The sequence below is a fragment of the Hyaena hyaena genome, unplaced genomic scaffold (assembly GCF_003009895.1).
Source record: "Hyaena hyaena isolate Hyena2069 unplaced genomic scaffold, ASM300989v1 scaffold_1629, whole genome shotgun sequence".
Taxonomy (NCBI): Eukaryota; Metazoa; Chordata; class Mammalia; order Carnivora; family Hyaenidae; genus Hyaena; species Hyaena hyaena.
The window spans coordinates 52,174-73,262 of NW_024082261.1; the positions used below are offsets into that span (position 1 = coordinate 52,174).

The 21,089-nt window shown below is 47.0% G+C and overlaps 1 protein-coding gene across 1 annotated transcript; it reads left to right on the top strand.

Moving 5' to 3' along the window:
- The first annotated feature begins 13,361 nt into the window (after positions 1-13,361).
- Positions 13,362-20,466, top strand: LOC120226208 (homeobox protein ESX1-like). Its single transcript, XM_039224405.1, has 4 exons — positions 13,362-13,434; positions 13,594-13,990; positions 16,022-16,067; positions 19,814-20,466. Exons 1-4 carry the CDS (start codon positions 13,362-13,364, stop codon positions 20,324-20,326), a joined length of 1,029 nt encoding a protein of 342 aa, XP_039080336.1. The 3' UTR covers positions 20,327-20,466.
- The last annotated feature ends 623 nt before the right edge of the window (positions 20,467-21,089 follow it).

The following is a 21,089-nucleotide window of genomic DNA, read 5'->3' on the forward strand; positions in this document are numbered from 1 at the left end:
TTGTGATTCGCTTACCTCAGAAAGGAGCTTGCAAGATGCATATGCATGTGACTAAAGCCAGCACTCAGGCTAATATATCTGCAAAAAATTCTTTGGTGAGAAATAATTGGCTATGTTTGGAAAGTAGGCTTTTTGTTTTCTTTTTAAAAAGAGTTTATTTTTCAGGAATCTCTACACCAAATGTGGGGCTCAAACCCACAAACCTGAGATCAAGAGTCGCATGCTTCTTAGGCTGACCCAGCCAGGCGCCCCTGGAAAATAAATTTTGAACTTTGGGTCTTTGTGAGTGGAAAATGGGATATATAATCCCCAGTTTATGGGAATTTCCCATTACCAGAGGGAATATGACTTCTTTTAAAAAATAATAATAATGAGGGGCACCTGGCTGGCTCAGTTGAAAGAGCATGCAACTTATATTTCTTATATTTATATTTACTTTGATATTTATTTACTTTAATATTTATATTTAATATTTACTATTTAATATGTAAATTTAATTTGCTTATATTTATATATGGATAAGGATAATATATTAATGACATAAAAATGTTATATGTAAATATATATTTTCTCCTTTTTTTTGTTTTGTAGGCTTCACACTCAGCGTGCAGCCCAACGTGGGACTTGAACTCACGACCCTGATCAAGACCTGAGCTGAGATCAAGAGTCAGATGCTTAACCAACTGAGCCACACGGGTGTCCCCACACTAAGTATTCTCATATGCATATGTATGTATATATATTAGGGTGGAGTTCTGTGTGGAAACTCTCTATAAGATGGGAATAATAGCAATGTCCCTGCCACATTGACGAGAGGGCATAACGTATGTAAGTACCTGGCACAATGTCTAGCCACAGAAGAAGCCCTCCAAAAGGTTCACTACTATTACTGCCTAATATGTCCTATCGTCACAGTATAACCTGTGGCGTAGTGGCGTAATGGAAAAAGGCATGATCAGAAATTACACCTTCTCTAGGCACCTTGGTGGTTCAGGTGGTTGAGCGTCTGACTCCTGATTTCGGCTCACGTCATGATCTCACAGTCGGGGAGATCGGGCTCTATGCTGACAGGGAAGAGCCCATTTGGGATTCTCTCTCCCTTTCCCTCTGCTTCTCCCCTGTGCGTATGTATGCGCCCGCACACTCATGCACTCCCTCTCTCTCTCAAAATAAATAAACATTGAAAAATTAAAAATTACAAAAAAGAAATGACACATTCTCATTCTTTTAGAGACACTGAAATAGCTACACACGGAACAATGTGGTGTTTCTATTTGCATCAAAATAATTGTGTTGAACCGGTTAGGGTATTGATGAGACAAGGCTGGCTGTGAATCATTGTCAAGACTGAGAGATTAGTCCGTAAGGTTCATCTTGTGATTCTCTCTGCTTTTGTGTATGCTTGACATTTCACATAATAAAAAACAGGTTTTTGCAGTTTTTTTTTAAAAGTTTTATTTACTTAAGTAATCTCTGCACCCAACATGAGGCTTGAACTCATGACCCCAAGATCAAAAGTCTCATGCTCTAGGGGCGCCTGGGTAGCTCATTCGGTTGAACATCCGACTTCAGCTCAGGTCATCATGATCTTGCGGTCTGTGGGTTTGAGCCCTGCAACGGGCTCTGTGCTGACAGCTCAGAGCCTGGAGCCTACTTCGAATTCTGTCTCTCCCTCTCTCTGCCCCTCCCCACTCACACTCTGTCTCTCAAAAACGCATGTTAAAAAAATTTTTTTTAATGTTGGCAATTAACTGAAATCTGTTTTATCAAGAAGTGTGCTGGCCATCTAAACAAGGCTTGCAGAATAGATTCAGGCTGTAGCTGCCAATGTGCAACCTTGGCCTGAGAAGCTGACATCAAACAACTTTCCTTCTCTGGAGCAGAAGAATGTAACTGAAAGCACCCCTAAAGCTAACAATCCAGGATGCCGTTGTTCTAGCCTCTTCAGTTTATAAGCCCTGCTCCCCCGCATGCTTTTCCTCTCCCTTCCCTGTCCGCATCTGTGAGTTTCTCTCACTTGATCCCTCACTTTGCTTACCTCTTTCTGATCTCAAATTTCTGACCACTGAGGACCAAGACATCTGAGTGTCCAGGACAGGAGGCCCTACGGTAATAAATCAGACCCCAGGTGACCTGATCATATTTGCAGGAACATTTTGTAGCTATTTCTAATGATAAGTGGGCATCTTTGGGAGAGTCTCAGGAAATATTGTGCCTCAGAGACAAGGTAACAGGCTGGGAAGTTCAGAGTGCTCTGGAGAAGAAAAATGAGATTTTATGAAACTTATATCTCTTGTGGTCATAAACAATTTCCTGAAGTTCCGCAGTTCCTTCAATCTCCTGTGTTTCTTTTTCTTCTCTTAAATGAAGTAAAATTTAAATTTAATACTTTTTTTAAACCACATATGTAGTATGATTCCAGTCTTATTAGATTCACTCTGCATACACACATCCGTGTACCCTTTCTTCTTTATCCCTGTGTGTGTAGGGATATCTGTAAGAATATCAAGCAATATTGAATATCACCAATACCAACCCTGATTATTTCTTCTTCATGAGATGTGAGTAGATTTGTTCTTTCTCTTTTGGACTTTTATGAATTCCTCGAATTTCCATAATGCCAGTGATCACTTATGACAAAAATAAAGTATTATATAAAAGAGCAAAAGAACAGAAATTCAAAAGATTTTAAGTGCATCAATATTTCAATCTTGTTGATTTTCAAAATTGGAAAGTAAATTTGCCCTGGAAGATAAAGTGCAGAACTTTCATTTACATTTGAATTTTGAATAAACAACAAATAATGTTTTAGTATAAGTATGTCCCAAATATTCCATGGGAGATTCTCATTGAAAAATATATTGTTGTTTATCAGTAATTAAAATGTTATTCAGTCTCCTGTATTTTTTATACTAAATAATGCAGCAGTAATATAAACATATTGCCATTTCTATAGAAAATACTTTGAGTACTTTGTACTTTTTTCCCCATTCCATTCACATTTTTCTTTTAATTCAAGAGAGATTAGAAAATATATACTTTGAGGGATGCCTGGGGGACTTGGTTGGTTAAGCATAAGACTATTGATTTTGGCTCAGGTCATGATATCAAGATTGGTGAGATTGAGTACTGTGTTAGGCTTGTGGTGAGCATGGAGCCTGCCTGGGATTCTCACCCCCCCCCCGCCCCCGCCTCTCCCCTGCTTGCTCTCTCTCTCAAAATAAATAAATAACATTTAAAATATATATATGTGTACTTTGATTTGAGCCATTTCTATATTATTGCACATGTATTATATATACACATCTATACATAGAGATATATGGCACAGTACACAACCTATATTATATACTATGTCACACACACACACACACACACACCCTAATGCAAGCTGAATTGACTGTAGTGTCAAACCGGCAAATGTCTTCTGGCCCATCGCCTTTCCCTTCCTCACTTCAGGCGCTGGGCTGAGAAAGGACATGGTCTCTTGTTCAGCTTAGGCTCCAATCCCCGAGGAACCGGAAGGATACAGGGAACTGGTTACTCTCCGAAGCTCATTTCCTTGGATGCACACAGTCTGTTCCGTCGTGGGCACGGGAAGGGCTTTGCCGACTTCCCTGCTTCCAAGTCTCCTATCTGGGCAGGTGCATGGCATTGCGTTATAGAAGCCAAGGCACCACTCGTGGCAACAGTGGCTCTAGTGGCTCCAGTGGCGGGCTCACACACTTAGGAGTAAGAGGCCTGAGGCTCCAGGGTTGGGGGGGGAGTGTCGCAGTTAGTCAAAGAGTCTGGAGCCCTGCAAAGCCTCCCGCTCCCCACGGGGCAGCCGCTCCCGCTCGCACCCTTGCTCTCCATCCAGTAACTGGAATGGTCTGAGCCATTAGCGTGGTGGCCTTGACCACGGCTCTCGAAACCATCTCGCTTCTGATCATACACCCGAGAGTGGCCCTCTGCGCCATGGGGCACCCCCTTCTCATCTGTTGCGTCTGCTCCCCGCTCCTTCCACACCCCCCCCCCCCCCCCCCGTCCTCGCCGGGTGCAGGAACAAGCCTTCATTGTTCATCCCGCTCTGGAACGATCCCATTTAAGCATTTTCTGGCTTCCTGGCACCCATTTTCATCCTTGTCTTCAATCCCTCCACGTCAAGGCCCTTATAAATCCTACTGCCTCACATTCTCACACTTACTCAAGTCCCTTCATATGGTGCCCGGGCCTCCCGCTCACCTTTCCACCTCCCTGCTTGGGGTTGAGAAAGCCAAGCATCTCTTACTGGAATTTACCTGTTTATTTTCATTTTAGTTTACTTTATTTAATATTTTTCCATCCAGATTAGGCGAATCAGCCCTGGGGATCAATGGGGTGACAGAGGCGGTGGGGTGGGGGGGCAGATCGGAATGTACTTGTTTTATTTTATATTTTTAAATGTTTTTTATTTATTTCTGAGAGAGAGACAGTGTGAGCAGGGAAGGGTCAGAGAGAGAGGGAGATACAGAATCGGAAGCAGGCTCCAGGCTCTGAGCTAGCTCTCAGCACAGAGCCCGACGCGGGGCTCAAACCCACGAACCATGAAATCATGTCAGACGCTTAACCGACTGAGCCACCCAGGCATCTCCCCCCTCTTTTTTTTTTGGAATGTATTTGTTTTGTTACCTTTTGACAGCATGTTTTATTCCCCATTAGATTCCTGCATGTTAGGAAGGAGCCCTATTTTTTTCTTAAGTTTTAAATTTAATTCCAGTATAGTTAACATACGGTGCTATGTTAGTTTCAGGTGTACAATATGGCAGTTCGACAATTCTATACATTATTGGGTGCTCACCATGGGGAGCATACTCTAGGAGCCCTGGTTTATTCACCACAGAATTCTGAGGGCCTGACACTCAGTAGGCATTCAATCACTGCTTTTGGGATGACAAACAGCTTTAGTTTGAGATAATAACAGGATCTGTAAGTGCAAGTTCTTTGTTGGGAGTTGGGGAGAGTGGAGAAAAAGGGTTAAAAGTAGGAGAGGAAAACAAAAAGACCATCCTAAGTGCTCTTTAATACTTGGCTATTGTTCCGATATGATGGTGAATTATTTTCCTATTATTGTCGTTGCAGATGCTGCTCTTTTAAATGTCCTTACCTGGTGTTCTTTACCAGTTTCTTCTTCCTGCTCTTCTATTTGTGTCTGTTTTATTCTACCTTAGGTTTTTCAGCTTTATTGAGGTATAATGGACAAGTAAAGATTCCATACATATAAGAAGTACAACTTGATTGTTTTTTACTATTTGATATTCTGATATATGTGTGTGTACATTGTGAAATGATTGCCAAAATCAAGGTAATTAACATATCCGTTATCTCACATAGTTGCCTTTTATTTCTGATAAGAACACTTAAAGTCTACCTTCTTGGGGTGCCTGGGTGGCTCAGTCGGTTAAGGGTCAGACTCTTGATTTTGGCTCAGTTCATGGGTTCGAGCCCCAAGATGAGCTCTGTTGTCCATGCAGAGCCCGCTTTGGGTCCGCTGTCCCCCTCTCTCTCTGCCCCTCCCCTGTTCTCTCTCTCTCAAAAATAAACATTTTAAAAAAAGGATTTGACATTTCTATTTATTTATTTAAAAAATTTTAATGTTTATTTTTGAGAGAGACAGACAGACAGACAGAAAGAGTGTGAGCGGGGGAGAGGCAGAGAGAGAGAGAGACATGGAATCCAAAACAGGCTCTAGGTTCTGAACTGTCAGCGCAGAGCCCGATGCAGGGCTCAAAACCATGAACCTTGAGATCATGACCTGAGCCGAAGCTGGACTCATAACTGACTGAGCCACCCAGGCACCCTTATGATTTTTTTTAATGTTTATTTATTTATTTTGAGAGACAGAGAGAGAACATGAGCAGGGAAGGGGCAGAGAGAGAGGGAGATAGAGAGGAAATCCAAGCAGCCTCTGTACCGTCAGCACAGAGCCCGACGTGGGGCTCAAACTCAGGAACTGGGATATCATGACCTGAGCTGAAATCCAGAGTCTGATGCTTAACTGACTGAGCCACCCAGGTGCCCCTGACATTTGTATCTTAAAAAAAACCTATCTTCTTACCAAATTTCAAGTATCAATATGATGTTGTTAATGTACTCACCATGCTGTACAGTCTCCAGAACTTATTAATCTTGCATAGTTAAAATTTTGCACCCTTTGTCCAATGTCTCCCCATTTCCCCAAACCCCAGCTTTGGAAAACCCCCATTCTAATGTCTGTTTCTATGAGTTGAAGTCTTTTAGGTTCCACATATAAGTGAGATCATGTAGTATTTATCTTTCTGTGTTTGACTTCTTTCTTTCTTCTCTTCTTTCTTTCTTAAGTTTATTTATTTATTTTGAGATAGAGAAAGAGAACCAGCAGGGAAGAGGCAGAGAGAAAGGAAAACAGTATCCAAAGTGGGCTCTGTGTTGACAGCACCAAGTCCCATGGGGGGGCTGGAACTCGGGAACTGTGAGATCATGACCTGAGCTGGAGTCAGATGCTTACCTGACAGAGCCCCCCCAGGTGCCCCCTGGATTATTTCATTTAGCATAATGCCCTCTAGTTTCATCCAAGTTGTTGCAAATGGCTTTCCCTAATTTTTTAAGGCTAAGTGGTACACCTCATATTTTTATGTAAGATACACATATATTTTTATACACACATATATTTTTATACACACATTTACATATATATGTAAATACACATACACACACATGTATTAATTTCACCGCATGGAGTCATGAACAGTGGTTGTTCTACAAGTTTCCGGGTCATAATGGTCTAATATATCAGACACAATTTAAAGAAAAATCATGGAATTTTACTCTTAACATCAGATTACAGCAGAGGGACATGTGTACCAAGCACTAGGCTGGAAATTAGTGTGCAAATGATACAGCTTCCTGGAACAAACCTCAAGAGCCCATGGTGTCCCTTAGGGCAGTGAACACAAAATCTGCATAGCTTTTTAAAAAAAATATGGGGCGCGTGGGTGGCTTAGTCGGTTAAGCGTCCGACTTTCGCTTAGGTCATGATCTCGTGGTTTGTGGGTTTGAGCCCCGCGTCGGGCTCTGTGCTGACTGCCAGCTCGGAGCCTGGAGTCTGTTTCAGTCTGTGACTCCATCTCTCTCTGACTCTCCCCTGCTCACGCTGTCTCTCTCTCTCTCTCCTAGAAATAAATAAAACATTTAAAAAAAATAAATAAAAAAAATCTTTATTTTTGAGACAGAATAAGTGGGGGAGGGGGCAGAGAGAGAGGGAGACAGAGGATCTCAAGCCTGCTCTATGCTGACAGCAGAGAGCCAAATGCAAATGCAGGGCTCCAACTCACAAACCTGAGCCACCCAGGAGCTCCTGCCATGCTATTATTGTCACATGCAGCCATCAGCAGTAATAGTTAACTGGGTGGGGTCTGTCTTATTTTTTAAAGTTATTTTAAAATTATTTTTTAAATAATTATTTTTAGTATTATTTGTTTATTTCATATTTATTTCTTTAGAGAGAGCGCATGTGTGAGCGGGGCAGCGGAGGACAGGGAGAGAGGAAGCAAGGGAGAGAGAGAGAGAATCTGAAGAAGGCTCCATGCTCAGTGCTGAGCCCATCTCAGAGCTGGATCCCATGACCCTGGGATCATGAGCCACAATCAAGAGCCAGAGGCTGAGCCGACTCAGCCACCCATATTCCCTGGGTCTGTCTATAATGTCCTCCTCTTCATTCTTTTTTTTTTATTTTCAAGTTTATTTTTTTTTAGTAATCTCTACACCCCATGTGGGGCTCCAACTCGTGACCCCGAGATCCAGAGTCACATGCTCTTCCCACTGAGTCAGTCAGGTGCCCCTCCTCCTCCTCTCTCTAAGGCTAGAATTCTACATAAGAATTCTACATGCAAATAGCTCCCATGAGTTCTTTATTTCATCACTGCAGACACAACAAAGTGTAAGTTCTAAACTTTTCCAGGCAATCAGGGAAATCTCAATGTAGGCAACTGGGCTATGGTCCCAAGAAATTATTGTGGCCATTCAGGGGCTTGGGTGGCACTGTGCATATGTAGGAGAATTGCCTATGATTTTTTGGAAAGTCCATGCACATAAAGATATAGAAGTGAAAACACATATTGTCTTGAGTTTCTCTTATGTTTTTAAAAGATTTTTAAAAACTTTTTTGTTAAATAAATTTATTTTCCTTTTAATATTTATCTATTTTTGAGAGAGAGAGAGAGAGACAGAAAATGAGCAGGGGAGAGAGAGACACACAGAATCTAAAGCAGACTACAGGCTCTGAGCTGTCTACACAGAGCCCAACATGGAGCTTGAAATCACAAACTGTGAGATCATGACCTGAGCCTCAGTTGGTTGCTTAAATGACTGAGCCACTCAGGCGCCCCTTTTTTAAAATGTTTATTTATTTTTGAAACAGGGCATGAGCAGGGAGGGGCAGAGAGAGAGGGAGACACAGAATCCAAAGCAGGCTCCAGGTTCTGGGCTGTCAGCAATGAGCCCGTCACGGGGCTCGAACTCATGAACTGCGAGATCATGGCCAGAGCCACAGTCGAAGTCAGACTCCTAACTGACTGAGCCACCCAGGAGACCTTATTTTTTTTTAAGATTTATAAAAAAATTTTAAAGTAATCTCTACACCCAATGTGGAGCTAGAACTCACAACCCTGAGATCAAGTCGCATGCTTCACCAACTGAGTCAGCTGGGTGCCCCTTGAGTTTCTTTTAAATTATCACAGCAAGAAGAGAAGAATGAACGGAGGAGAGGAGAATAAAAGGAAAGAATGGACATAGGGAGGGAGGGAGGAGAAGCTGGAGGAAGGAAAGAGAAAGGAAGAGAGGTAGGAAGAAAAGGAAGATGGAATGGAAGTAGGGGAGGGGAAGGAGGGTGGGAAGAGAGGGCAGGAGAGAGGGAAGGAGAGGGCAGGAGAGAAGGAAGGAGAAAGAATAAAACTATTTTTCCATACATCATTCTGACTTCATAAGAATTCTGTGAGCTATCATCAGTTTAGTAAACAGTGGTAGGAATAGGAAGAGTAGCCCTATTTCCAGATGGGGAAACCGAGGCACAGAGACAGGAAGGCTCGCCCGTGTCGTGTAGTGAGAATATACCATGGAAGCAGAAGAACACGGCTGTGCCCTGAAACCAGAGGCGTGCGCTCCTAAAACCCTGTTGTCATGAGTTTCGCTTGCTGCAAACATACAGGCTTCTATCATTCTAAATGCACATAGACCAACACCTTCCTTGAGTTCAAACCCGATGGAATAGCTCAACTTTATTTCCCTGGTGAATACAGAGTACTCCGCAGACTCCTCTCTAGCTCCCCTTCCAGGCCACACTCCACAGCCACCCTGGCTGTGTCCGAGTTCCCTGAGATCAGCTCTATACTTCCTCCTTCCTGGGGTTGCTCATAATGCCCTCTCTGTATTTCTTTGTTTGTATGTTTGTTTATGAATTTAGAGAGCATGCATGCATGAGTGGGGTAGGGGCAGAGAGCAGGAGAGAGAGAATCCCAAGCAGGACCCAAGCTGAGCTGGAGCCCCATACGGGGCTTGGTCTCCCAACCATGAGATCATGACCTGAGCCTGTATCGAGTCCGTCGCTTAGAGTCCGCCCAAGCGCCCCTTCTACTCCCACCTTTAACTGGAGTTCCGTGCACTGCCTGTTAGCATTTACCAACCTTTGGCTCACTCTGAGGTGTAAAGGAAACCCCACTACTCCCAAAAAGCCAACTCTGCTTCCACCATGGGCTGCTAGAACAGTCTTCAGAGTTTGGATGCTGGCCCACTTCCACCAAGCTGTGTAACCTTGGGAAAGTCACCAAACCTCTCCAGGCCTCCACTGTCTTGGTTAAGAAAGAAATAGTGAGGCCTCCCACCACTCTCCCCAGACTCGGCCCCCTGGACAGTGCAACGCTCATCAGCCGGGCCCTGATGCACAGCGAGCACCCACAGGAGGTCACCAGCAGGAGCAAGCACAGCCCCGTTTACTCGACAGGCTCGCACGTCCACCCAGGAGCAGGGGTCAGGCTCCATGTCTGGCACCTTCAATCACAGTGAGGGTCCGAGTACAGCCTGAACCCATGCAGCCCTGACAACTTATGCCCAGCATCAGCTGCGGTCCTCTGAGCCCATCCGCTGGGCCTGGCCTCTATTACTGTGTGTAAATTTCACAGCCCAGGAGAGAGGGTACCATGGTGGTCCCCATTCTACAGAAGCGGCACGGGAGGTGCGGGGATGTCACGGATTCACCTGGGCCACAGAGCAATTCAGTGGGGGTGCGGCGCCATCATTTTTGGTTTCTTTCTCTCACGGGGGCTGATCCCTCTGCTCAGACTGGGAGAACCCAGGCCATAACGGCTGAGGCTGGACTGGAGACACTGCCCACACTACGTGGCATAGGGCCCTGTAAACACGGCAGCCCACGAGGTTTAGTGACCCGCGCCTAGGTGGGTGCACAAAGACGTGTAGCGGGGGGCCCGGCCGGCTCAGTTGGGGGAGCGTGTGACTCTTGATCTCAGGGTCATGGATTGGAGCCCCACGGTTGGGTGTAGAGATCACTGAAAAAAAGAGTTAACAAAACAAAACCCCCAAGTGACATGGAGACCTGATGGTCACAAGAAAACCTTCTGTCCTCATGGTCAACTGCCAGAGAATAACCAGCACCCTCTTCTCTCACGGACCCTTGTGAATGAAGAAACACAAACTTGAAATCAGAGATGCAAGACTACGCGGTGCAGCCACCGGAAATATTTCATCGTTGTCATCACAATCACTCCCGCAAGCACCCTGGTGAGGGAGCAGCTACTGCTGTCCTCATGATACAGATGAGGACACCTGGGCGACGTGAGAAGAAGCAACTCAACAGGTTAGCCAGCCAGCGGGGGCTGAGGAGGCCGGGATACAGACCCCGGCTCGCTGGCTCCAGAGCCCCCACTGCCATGAACCTGGCGCCCCGAACTAGGAGCCGGGGCTGTGTGTGCTTAGGCCGAGGCTCCATTCAGTTCTCAAAGTTTGCAAAGTGTGAAGGTATTGAAGAAAAAGTGTTGAATGAACACTACCACAACTGATGCCAGGGCAGGGCGATATTTGTCTCGGGTCACAGGAGGGGCTGAAACAGAGTAAGCAGGGATGCTCTCCGGAAACGGGGGACACGAGAGAACACGACACCTGAGCGGTCACAGACCATGGCAGCCAGCCTAACACAAATAGTCTAACACAGATGAAGGCCCTTGTAGGTCTCTCACGCCATAATGAATCTCAAGCCAAAACTGGGCACGGGGTATCCTGCTGAGGCGGGGGAGGTGCCTGCTGCATTCAACAAGGGCCACCCCAGGAGGAAACATGTGGTTAAAGTCAGGAGGACATAGTCACCTTGCATCCCTTACCACCTCCTTGAAGGTGAATCGGTCCACAGCCCTATCATAGTTACTTTCCTACGCATCCTCCGGGAGCCTGAGGCAGGGGTCCCGACCCCGCAGACGCGCTGAGTGAGCTGACTGGGGCCCTCGGTGCAGTCAGGAGCCCATGGAAACGACGCAGTGTCTGAATTCAAATGCGGCTGATGAGAATGGCAGTGGGGTAAACAAGGGATAAATCGAGCACATTGTCGAGCCTAAGGCCCATTGTGGGAAACTGCTTTCAATATTTAGGATATTAACGAGTCTTGGAACATCAATAAAACAGTTCTGGAAGGGAAAACACCACAGAGCCTTGGATCTGATCTGCTCCCTTCTATTTGACAAGAAATAAGCGTGCATACCATTAAGTGGAGATCAGTATTTGCTTACACTTTCCGTCTGTGGATGTAAAAGTGACATACAGAAGGATGCACAAATCTCAAATATACATTTCTTGAGTGTTGGCAACCTATGTAAAACTCTACAGTCACCTTTTATCATGGATTCCTAGCTGTACCCCAAATCTCATCTCCCTTGTCTCTTTATTGTACTCATCTGAAGAAACCAAATAAAGCCTCCAACCAATAAACCAAAGTCTGCAACCAATAAAAATGTACCCCTGCTATAAGAAAAAAAAAAAAAAGGAAAAGAAAACAACCAACAAGAAACAAAATTTATTTAGGGGTGCCTGGTGGCTCAGTCAGTAAGCGTCTGGGTTTGGCTCACTTCATGATCTCTGGGTTCGTGAGTTCCAGTCCCCCATCAGGCTCTCTGCCTTGGGCACAGAGCCCGCTTGAGATCCTCTGTCAGTCCCGCCCTCGTCACTCCCCCGCTTTCGCTGTCTCTCAAAATAAATAAGCTTAAAAAGAAAAGAATAAAACCTTTATTTATTCCTCAGCAGGGCTCCGAAAGATCTTTCTAGAAAAACCAAGAGGCTGAGGGAAGTAAGGGAGAAATGGCGGCAGGAGATTACCCAGGTCCGAAAGGTCCCAACCATTAATGGACACGCATGCTTGTATAGAGAATCTATAGCCAGAGGCATAGGCGCTGTGCAGGCATGTGTTTTCAGGATACGTGGTTATAATGAGACAAAGAAACAAATATGTGAACAAGAAAAATTGGGAAAAAAACAAACAAGCGGGAGCTTTGTGCACCTGACGCAGTCTTGGACGCACTGTGCTGGTTTGCAGCCCGGTACTGAGATGTGGCTACATCACTACAATTCTGGAGGCACGGGACTTTCACAGGGGCACGTTTGGATTTATCTGCATGGTGCATCTGAGCACCAGGCACGGTCAGCAACCCCAAGCGCAAGCTCCTGTTCCCGGGGAACCGGGGATTTGGCGGGCTATGAGGTCAGCATCTCGTTCAAAAAACTCGGAGTGTGCCACCTCAGAGCTGATCGCATTCGTTTGACGGCTATTCCCTGCTTAGTACTAGCTGCAGGATCCGGGGGTTGCGGGGGTGGGGGGCGGCCCAAGAGAGACTGTCCCAACATTTCTGGCAGGTCTCCAGAGCTAGGGGGAGGTCTGTCTCCCACCCTACGGAAATCGGCATACACAATGGGCACAGTCCCTTCCTCGCAGAGCGGGGGAGACACGCCGCCAGTTTGGGGGGCGTGAACTAAGTTACAACCCTAGCAGCCAGCTCTGGTTACCCATAGTCCCTTCCGATGTCTTCCGACAGGCGCTCCCCACCCGAGCCCTCTCTGCAGTAGTACCTGCCCACGCGCCCGATTGAGACATTAGCCCAGCAAAGCCCAGCCGCATGCGCACCTGGTACTTCGGCGGGCGAGCCCAACCTCCGTCGCGGGTGGTATATATAGAGCGCCCAGCCAGCTGCTCCTCACAGAACTCGACTGCGGGACCGCGCTGTGGGAGCACGAATGCCGGCAGCCACTTGTGCGTGACCCAGCGATCCAGCAGGTCCCGACGCAGAATCCACCCAAGGCGACAGGCGGATACCATGGAGCCTTTCAAGCGCGAGGTCACGGGCTCCCCCAGCACGAGAAACGAAGAGGACCCGAAAGAGCCGCGTGGTCTGTGCCCCTTGAGACGAGCGTCCTGGCCACGTCCCAGAAATGAACGGCCTCTGGGCGAGGGGAATTGTCTGGCCACCCCTCAGGCGCCTCCCCTCGCCTCCTCCCCACAGTCGGGCTCTGAGGCCAATAATTGTCTCTGGATTTCTTATTTTGCAGAACCCAAGCAAGAGGAGATGTCGCCTACCAGAGACGGAGCGGCGGGAGACGTGGGGGCCGAGTTCGCACCTGAGCAGGCGGAGATAGGCATACAAGTCAAGGTGGAAGGAAACAGCGACAGCGAAGACCACAAAATCGGCGAGGAGAGGGCCGGCGACTTGGGTGCTGGATATCTGTGGCCCGCGGGTCCCGAAACCCGCGATGTGTGCTGCGGCCGCAGCCCACGTCAGTTGGAGCCACAGGTGCCGAGGCAGGAGGGACAGATGCCTGAAGTCGCAGTCCAGGGTCCCGCGCAGCGGAGGCAGTATGCGGGCCCCCGCATGGTGTTCAACCAGCTGCAGGTGTACCATCTGGAGAGCTTGTTCCAGCGCACTCCGTATCCCAACGCCACCACGCGGTAAGTAGGCCGCTGCGCCAGGAGCCAGTGCCCGGGTTCGGGGGTAGTGAGTGGGGCTGGCAGCGGCGGGGACCGCGCGGGTGGGGGTGGGGTGGGGGGGAGGGGGGCCGGGGACGATTGGCGAGGCAGGAAGGGGGGGGGACGATGGTGGCGGGGGAGGGGTAGTGGCTTTTCTCAGGCTTCTTTCTCCTCTTGGCCAAAGTAAAAAAGCCACCAGGCCGTGTAGGCTCCGGGTCGCAGGCCACACTTTAGGTTTAGGTGGGAGCTGAGGGCTCTGCGGGTGGGGACCAAGGAGAACTTGCAGGTGGATCGAATGCCTGGAGCCTGGAAACTGTCCGCTGCCGCTACCTGAAAAAAGTCCTACTGGAAGCGCGGTGGGCGGGGGCGAGGACGAGAGGTCTGAGAAGCGGGAGCAACCCGCGTCCAGTAGGATCCCGGGGGCTAGTAGGATCCTACCTTTGTTTAAAATCGTCAGAAATCTGCTAGTCGTGGATGATTTCGGCACCGATGTTTAGTGTTATTTTAAAACTATAGGGGCGCCTGGGTGGCTTAGTTGGTTAAGCGTCCGACTTTCGCTTAGGTCATGATCTCGCGGTTCGTGGGTTCGAGCCCCGCGTCGGGCTCTGTGCTGACTGCCACCTCAGAGCCTGGAGCCTGTTTCAGTCTGTGACTCCCTCTCTCTCTGACCCTCCCCTGCTCACGCTCTCTCTCTGTCTCCTAGAAATTAAAAAAAAAACATTAAAAAATAAAAATTAAAAAAAATTATGTATCTTATGTAATCCCAATTCACTTTAAGTAAGCCCAGTTTGTGTATTTTAAGTGCACCCAACGTAGGGCTGGAGCTCAAAAACCCCAAGAACAAGAGTCGCAGGCTCATCCAACCGAATCTGCCAGGTGGCTCTGCACTGATTTTTATATTTTTAAATACTGCACTGGAAAATGATCTCGATTAGTGAAATGTTCTGCATTCCCTTAAACTTTGCTGGAGGTCATTCTAAATAAATTAAAATTTAAAAAAGAAGAAAAGGGATGCGGCTGGCTCAGTGGGTAGAGCATGTGACTTTTGATCTTGGAGTCTGAGTTCAAGCCCCATTTGGGGTGAATAGCCCACTTATTAAAACTGTAAATGAGCCTGGGGGCTCAGTGGATTGAGCGTCCCACTTCGGATCAGGTCAAGATCTCAGGGTTCTTGGGTTCCAGACCCACCTCTGGCTTTGCCTGACAGCGTTTTGGATTCTGTCTCTCCCCCTGCCTGCCCCTTCCACGCTTGCCTGCCTCTGCTCTGTCTCAAATATAAATAGACATTTAAAAAAAAAGAAAAAATAATAAAATTGTAAAAAAAATTAAAATTAAATCGTGCTGGCGGAAAAACTGCCCCCAATGGAAGGCTCAAGCTAGCCCTCACAGACTAGTGGGAGGAGGGAGGGAGGAGGGGTGTCCATGGGTGTGTGTTGGGGGGTGGATAGTGGATGGTGGATGGCAGGGGGAAATTAATGATAGAAAAATATAAAAAACCATGACCAGGGAATAAACAGCAGTCTGTGTCATCCTTTAGCCTCTAGTAGGAATGCACTCCAACTTGTTCATTACTGATAGATAAAGAGAGATACGGGGTGGGGTGGGAAGGGAGGGGTTGGGGGGCAGAAAGAGAGAGACAGCATGTTTTAGAGCTCTAATTTAACCCATAAAATGGGTAAGAGCAATGACTGAAAGTCCATACAGATAGTTCCTCAGTCAGATTCTCTTTCATTTTGAAGTTGATAACACTAAAAGAAACTGAGTTAGAAGGTCATGTGTTTTGGGGGACCGTGTGCCTCCTTTACCCACGAGACTTGGCTTTCCTTAAATTCTTTGTCAACCGAACCTGACCGTAAATCCTGAAATGGTGGACTTTTCCAAGTGCAGAAACTGGTTCATACAATGTCACTGACATTTCTCTGAAAACAATTTTTCAGAAGATGGATGAAAAATCCTGTATTTTAACTCACCGCCAACTCCGTACACTGAGTACTTGCCATTTTCTCCCCTCAGCCAGGAACTCGCGAGATTCATGGATGTGCCTGTAGCCAGAGTGCAGGTCAGTAAAACTGAAAAAGACAATTTGGGCGCAAGCCATTTTATGCCTGTTTCTGGGCTTGGGACACCTTTGTCATAGACTTACTTTCTCACGTTTCTGTGTTTCTGTTGCCTTTTCTAGGTTTGGGAAATAAGTGATGAACTTTTGGGTTTCGGGGAGGGGAAGGTGGGCTACATAAAGCCCAGATGTTGGAAATTGCCCATTCCCAGAGGGAACATGATTTCCTAAGGGAGTGAAAAAATTAGTATAGTATAGTGTCCCTTGTATACATATATATTATACACCTTTGTGTAAACTATGCTTTATATACGTACTTTCACAGGTCACTGAATTAGACCTATAATACATATATTTACATAGCTATAATTATATATCACATATCTAGTATATGTATTATTTTTATATGTAATATATACTTAGATGCTAACATAATTATATATGTATTTTATATGTATTATAAATATAAAAATATATGTGTAATGTAGTAAAGATAAATATAATTTATATAATATATAAAATGCATTTAATTCATAGAATAATGCTTATATGATATTTATCTAATGTAGAATCTATATTTAATATATAAATTACATATAACAAATATGTATTATATTAAAAGTATATTCTTTTCTTAGGTTTATTTATTTTGTGAGAGAGAGAGAGGGTGTGTGAGCGCGGAGAGGCAGAGAGAGAATCCTAGGCAGGTGGTAAGCTGTCAGCACAGGCCCTGACATGGGGACTCCATCCCCCGAACCCTGAGATAATGACCTGAGCGGAAATGTAGAGCCAGACACTTAACCAGCTGAGCCACCCAGGCGCCCCATGTGATGGTTTTCCTTTTGAATATGATCTTTTGTTCTAGGATTCAGACTAATGTAATTTTAATTTTTAATTCTAAAAGATTATTTTGATTTATTTTTAAAATTTTATTTAACAATTTCAAAAATATTTTTATTTTCACTGCTATTGCTTTTCGTTAAAGTGCCTGAGTTTCTTGCTGTTGGGTTTTGGTTTTTGTTTTTTGTTTTTCATATATATGACTTGTTGCTTTGGGATTCAGAGTAAGGCAACATTATATTTTAATTTAAAAATTTATTTTATTTGAACACTTCTAAATCTAATTAATTCCGTTTTGGAGCGATTATGTTTAAGTGTTTGGTAAGGAGGTGTGGAGAGTGACAGGCCTCCATTTTAATTTTCCAGAATTCTTTGATCTGTCTGTCTGAAAACAGTATTAAATAGTAGATTGTGCACTATTATAAACGTGGGGGGGTAGTCACAACCTTTGAAGCCTGCCTCAGCCCAGATAAACTAAAACAACAATTTCAAACAAGATTCTATCGATGCAACAAGGGTGGAAGCCAATCTACCCAGGTGGAAGGATAAGGGGAGAATTCTGCCTTGGGGAGATCGCTCGCCTTCAAGTTTGTGAGAGCACCTAATGCATTAGTGAACATTCTTTTGAGGAATGTCTAACACCTGAGCTTTTTATCTTCCCTTTTTTTAAGTTTCTTTATTATTTGGGGAGAGGGTGAGAGGAAGGGCACAAGAGCAGGAGAGGGGCTCCCAGCCTGCCCTGTCAGCATGGAGCCCTCTTGGGATCCTCTGTCTCCCTCTCTGTCTGCCCCCCCACCTTCCCTGCTCACGCTCTCTCAAGTATAAAATAAACATTAAAAAATTGAATCTCCTCACTGTCATAGGTACCACGTGGCAGTGTTAAGTCTAGCCGTTATGTTACATTACCTTCCTGGCACGCATTTATCTTAAAACTGGAAGTTTTTACCTTTTGACCAACTCCAGGCACGTCCTCCACTCCATCCACCCCTCTAGTACTCCCGAATCTGATCTTTTTCCCCTGAGTTTGTTGTTGTTGTTATTCTTTTAGATTCCACATATAGCTGAGATCATAAAGTATTTGTGTAAAGAACATTTTAATGGATGTCCCCTCAACTATTTTGTGACTATAGTTAAGAGTTGTTTTGTGAATCCAGTATTAGAAATATGGAACTAGTATCAGTGTATACCTCAGTTAGGCTGCTTTGCATGTAGGTAGATTTGGCCTCTGGTAAACTTGGATTCCCCAAAATGAGCTCCCAACACTGGTTTTGCTAGACTTCACATTCAAGCAGCAGAAAGACCAAATACAAAGATGGGGAGAGGGAAAATGAAGCAACAGAGAGACTAGAGGCCCTTAGTCTCAAGTAAGATTTGCAAATGGGAATGTCTACAAATATTAAATACAACAAAATTCCATGGACTACGATGTGGAGAGGCCAGTGGAGTCCAAAGGACAGATTTTATAAGTACTGTTCATAGTTGGCAGATAGGAGGGAGGAGTCACTTTGAGACTCCTCTCCCACATGGTTATTAGTTGTCTTCCTAAAAGATCAGTTTCACCTTCTTGCCTTGGGAATACCATATGGTTTCACTTATGTGTGGAATCTTGAAACAAACGAACAAACAACAGAAGCAGACTGTAATACGCAGAAGAAACTGGAGGTTGCGGGGATGGGGGGGAGAGGGATGGGCAAAATAAGCGACGTGGGTTAGGAGGTACCACGTTCCAGTCATAAAGTACATCAGTCACGGGGATGAAAAGTACAGCAGAAGGAATATAGTCAAAATCCAGCAATGACTTTGTATGGTGATGAAGGTGTTTACACTCATCGTGGTGAGCGTTTTGTAGGGTAGAGAAATGACGAATCACTATGTTGTACACCTGAAACTACTATTCTATTCTATGTCACCTAAGCTGTGATTGGGGAAAAAAAAAAAGAAGGGGAGGGATGGGGCTATCCTGGTTAAGGAGAGGGGTGTAGGGGGCCCTGCCCTGCTGGGCAGCAGTGGCTCCTGTCAAGGGTCCTGGAATTGTAGCCAGAGCAGAGAGAGATGACCAGGTGCTGATCCCGGGAAAGTGTGGAGGGTGGGGCAGGGTGGAGGGTGCAGAGTTGACAACAGTGGTGTGCCTCTTTCCCCCCAAAATGTTGGTGGGGCCAAGATTTTAAGACCCTGAGTAGATGCGGCCCTAGTCAGCCTAAACCTCCATCACCCCCGAAGTGTAAGACACTCAGGTGGCGTCCAGTGCTGCAGCTTCCTTGCGGACCAGCATGACCAGCCACAGACTCCCGGGCCCTCCAAGCCCAAGCCTCGCTCCCCATGCCATCCTTCCAACTACGAAGAGGTTTCAGAAGATGAGTGATGCTTTAGTCATCCTTCAAGGAACGCTTTGGTGTGAAAATCCAACACGTTCCTGTTGAGTATTTGCTGTACATTGAAGATGGGCTTTTCAAAATGGGGGTTGTTGCCCCAGCAGGACTTTATGCTGAGCTTCCCCACGAGCAGGGGGCCACTTGCCTAGTGGTTAGGAGTTAGTGGCAGCTACACAGCTGAGGGCCGGCTGTCAGGACACAGGCCCGCCAGGTGTAAGAGTAACCGCAGGGATGGAGTGCCATTCCTCAGCTACACCTGCTTGTCAGGGCAGGGAGAAAGAATACGCAAGGTGGGAGGAAGGAGCGAAAGCGAGAAGCCACCCCAGAGCCTGGCACAGCGTGGGTGCTGTCTGAGGGTGAGCTGAAGGGAGGCCCCGTGGTGGTAACTCTCCTAAGGTATGTTAGCAAGAGGGAAGTAGCTCCCCTGATGCAGTTTAAAACCGTAAGGGCGTAGAGACTATCCTGCTGGGCTTTTTTCCATGTATGACAGTCAGTGCGCAACATACTAAAATGATCCCTTTTTCTCTCTGATTGAAGGTTTGGTTCAAGAATAAGAGAGCCAAGCTGAGGAGACAGCAGAGGGCACTGAGGCTCAGAAACATGGTCCCCATGCCCATGGGTCCCCCTGTCATCATTAACTTGGGTCGAGCCTACCGTGGAGTCTTGGTTCGGCAGCCTGGTTGTGTGCAGATGCCTCAGGAGCCAGCGATGCCAGCGATGCCAGCGATGCCGAGGCCACCTGGCCCGCCCATGCAGCCCTTTCCTCCTATGTTCCTGCCTCCTCCTGGCTGGTTCCGTCCACCCGTCCCTCCCTGTGGCTGTCCTGTGGCTCCCTGTGGCTGCCCTGTGGCTCCCTGTGGCTGCCCTGTGGCTCCCTGTGGCTGCCCTCCACCTATCCCTAACTATGGCTACCCTCAATATCTCCCTCCCTGTGGCTACCCTCTGCCTTTGCCTCCCCATGGCTATCCTCCACCTTTCCCTCCCTGTGGCTACCCTCGTCCACCCATTCCTCCTATGGCCCATCCTAGGCCACCAGTGGTTCTTCTGTAACCCCTTTTCCCAAAGAATGGGTTCTGCGACAGTTTTTTTTCCCCAAGGTGCTTTTGACCCAGATTCAAGTTTCTGTATTTGTCGCCATAAAGAATAGTTGACTAAGTATGTGCTGAATGTATTAAAGAGAAGTCAAATTCACTGACCTTCTATTTTACACTTTTTACATTTTCAATAAACTTGTGAATTCTCTATATTTGTTTTGTGTGTGGTGTGGGGTCAGTTGCATGGGCAACGCCACTCATACGGAAGGGCGAGGACGCCTGTCCTCCCGCAGTACTGTCCCCGAGCCACCATCCGCAGGCCAGGCACATCCCCGAAGCTGCCCACGTGCCCGCGGCAGGTTGACAGAGACCCACCCTCTCCTCTGCCACCGCATCCTCCCGGCCCGCGCCCAAACCCGACCGCCCGGAGGTGCAGGACCGGGTGGCGTCAGCCCCTAAGGAGGGGCCCGTGGGCTTCCGGGCGGGGCTGACCCCACCCCACCCCCTCCGTGCGCAGCTGGGGCACCAGCGAGCCCTGGGAGGGAGACTCGCGAGGGGCTACTCACTGGGCTCCCGGAGGAGCGGCAGCCGGGCGCGCATCTGGTGCTCTCCACGTGGTGTCCGGTGCCTGCCCCGCGGGCGGACGCCACCCGGCCGCGCCCGTGCAGCCGGAGAGTCCGGCGCCTGCGCTCGTACCGCGAGTCGAGACCCCCCCTTGGAGGCCGGCGCTGGGCTGGCGCTCTCGCCTGTCGCCCACTCCCCAGGGGCGCGGGGCCCGC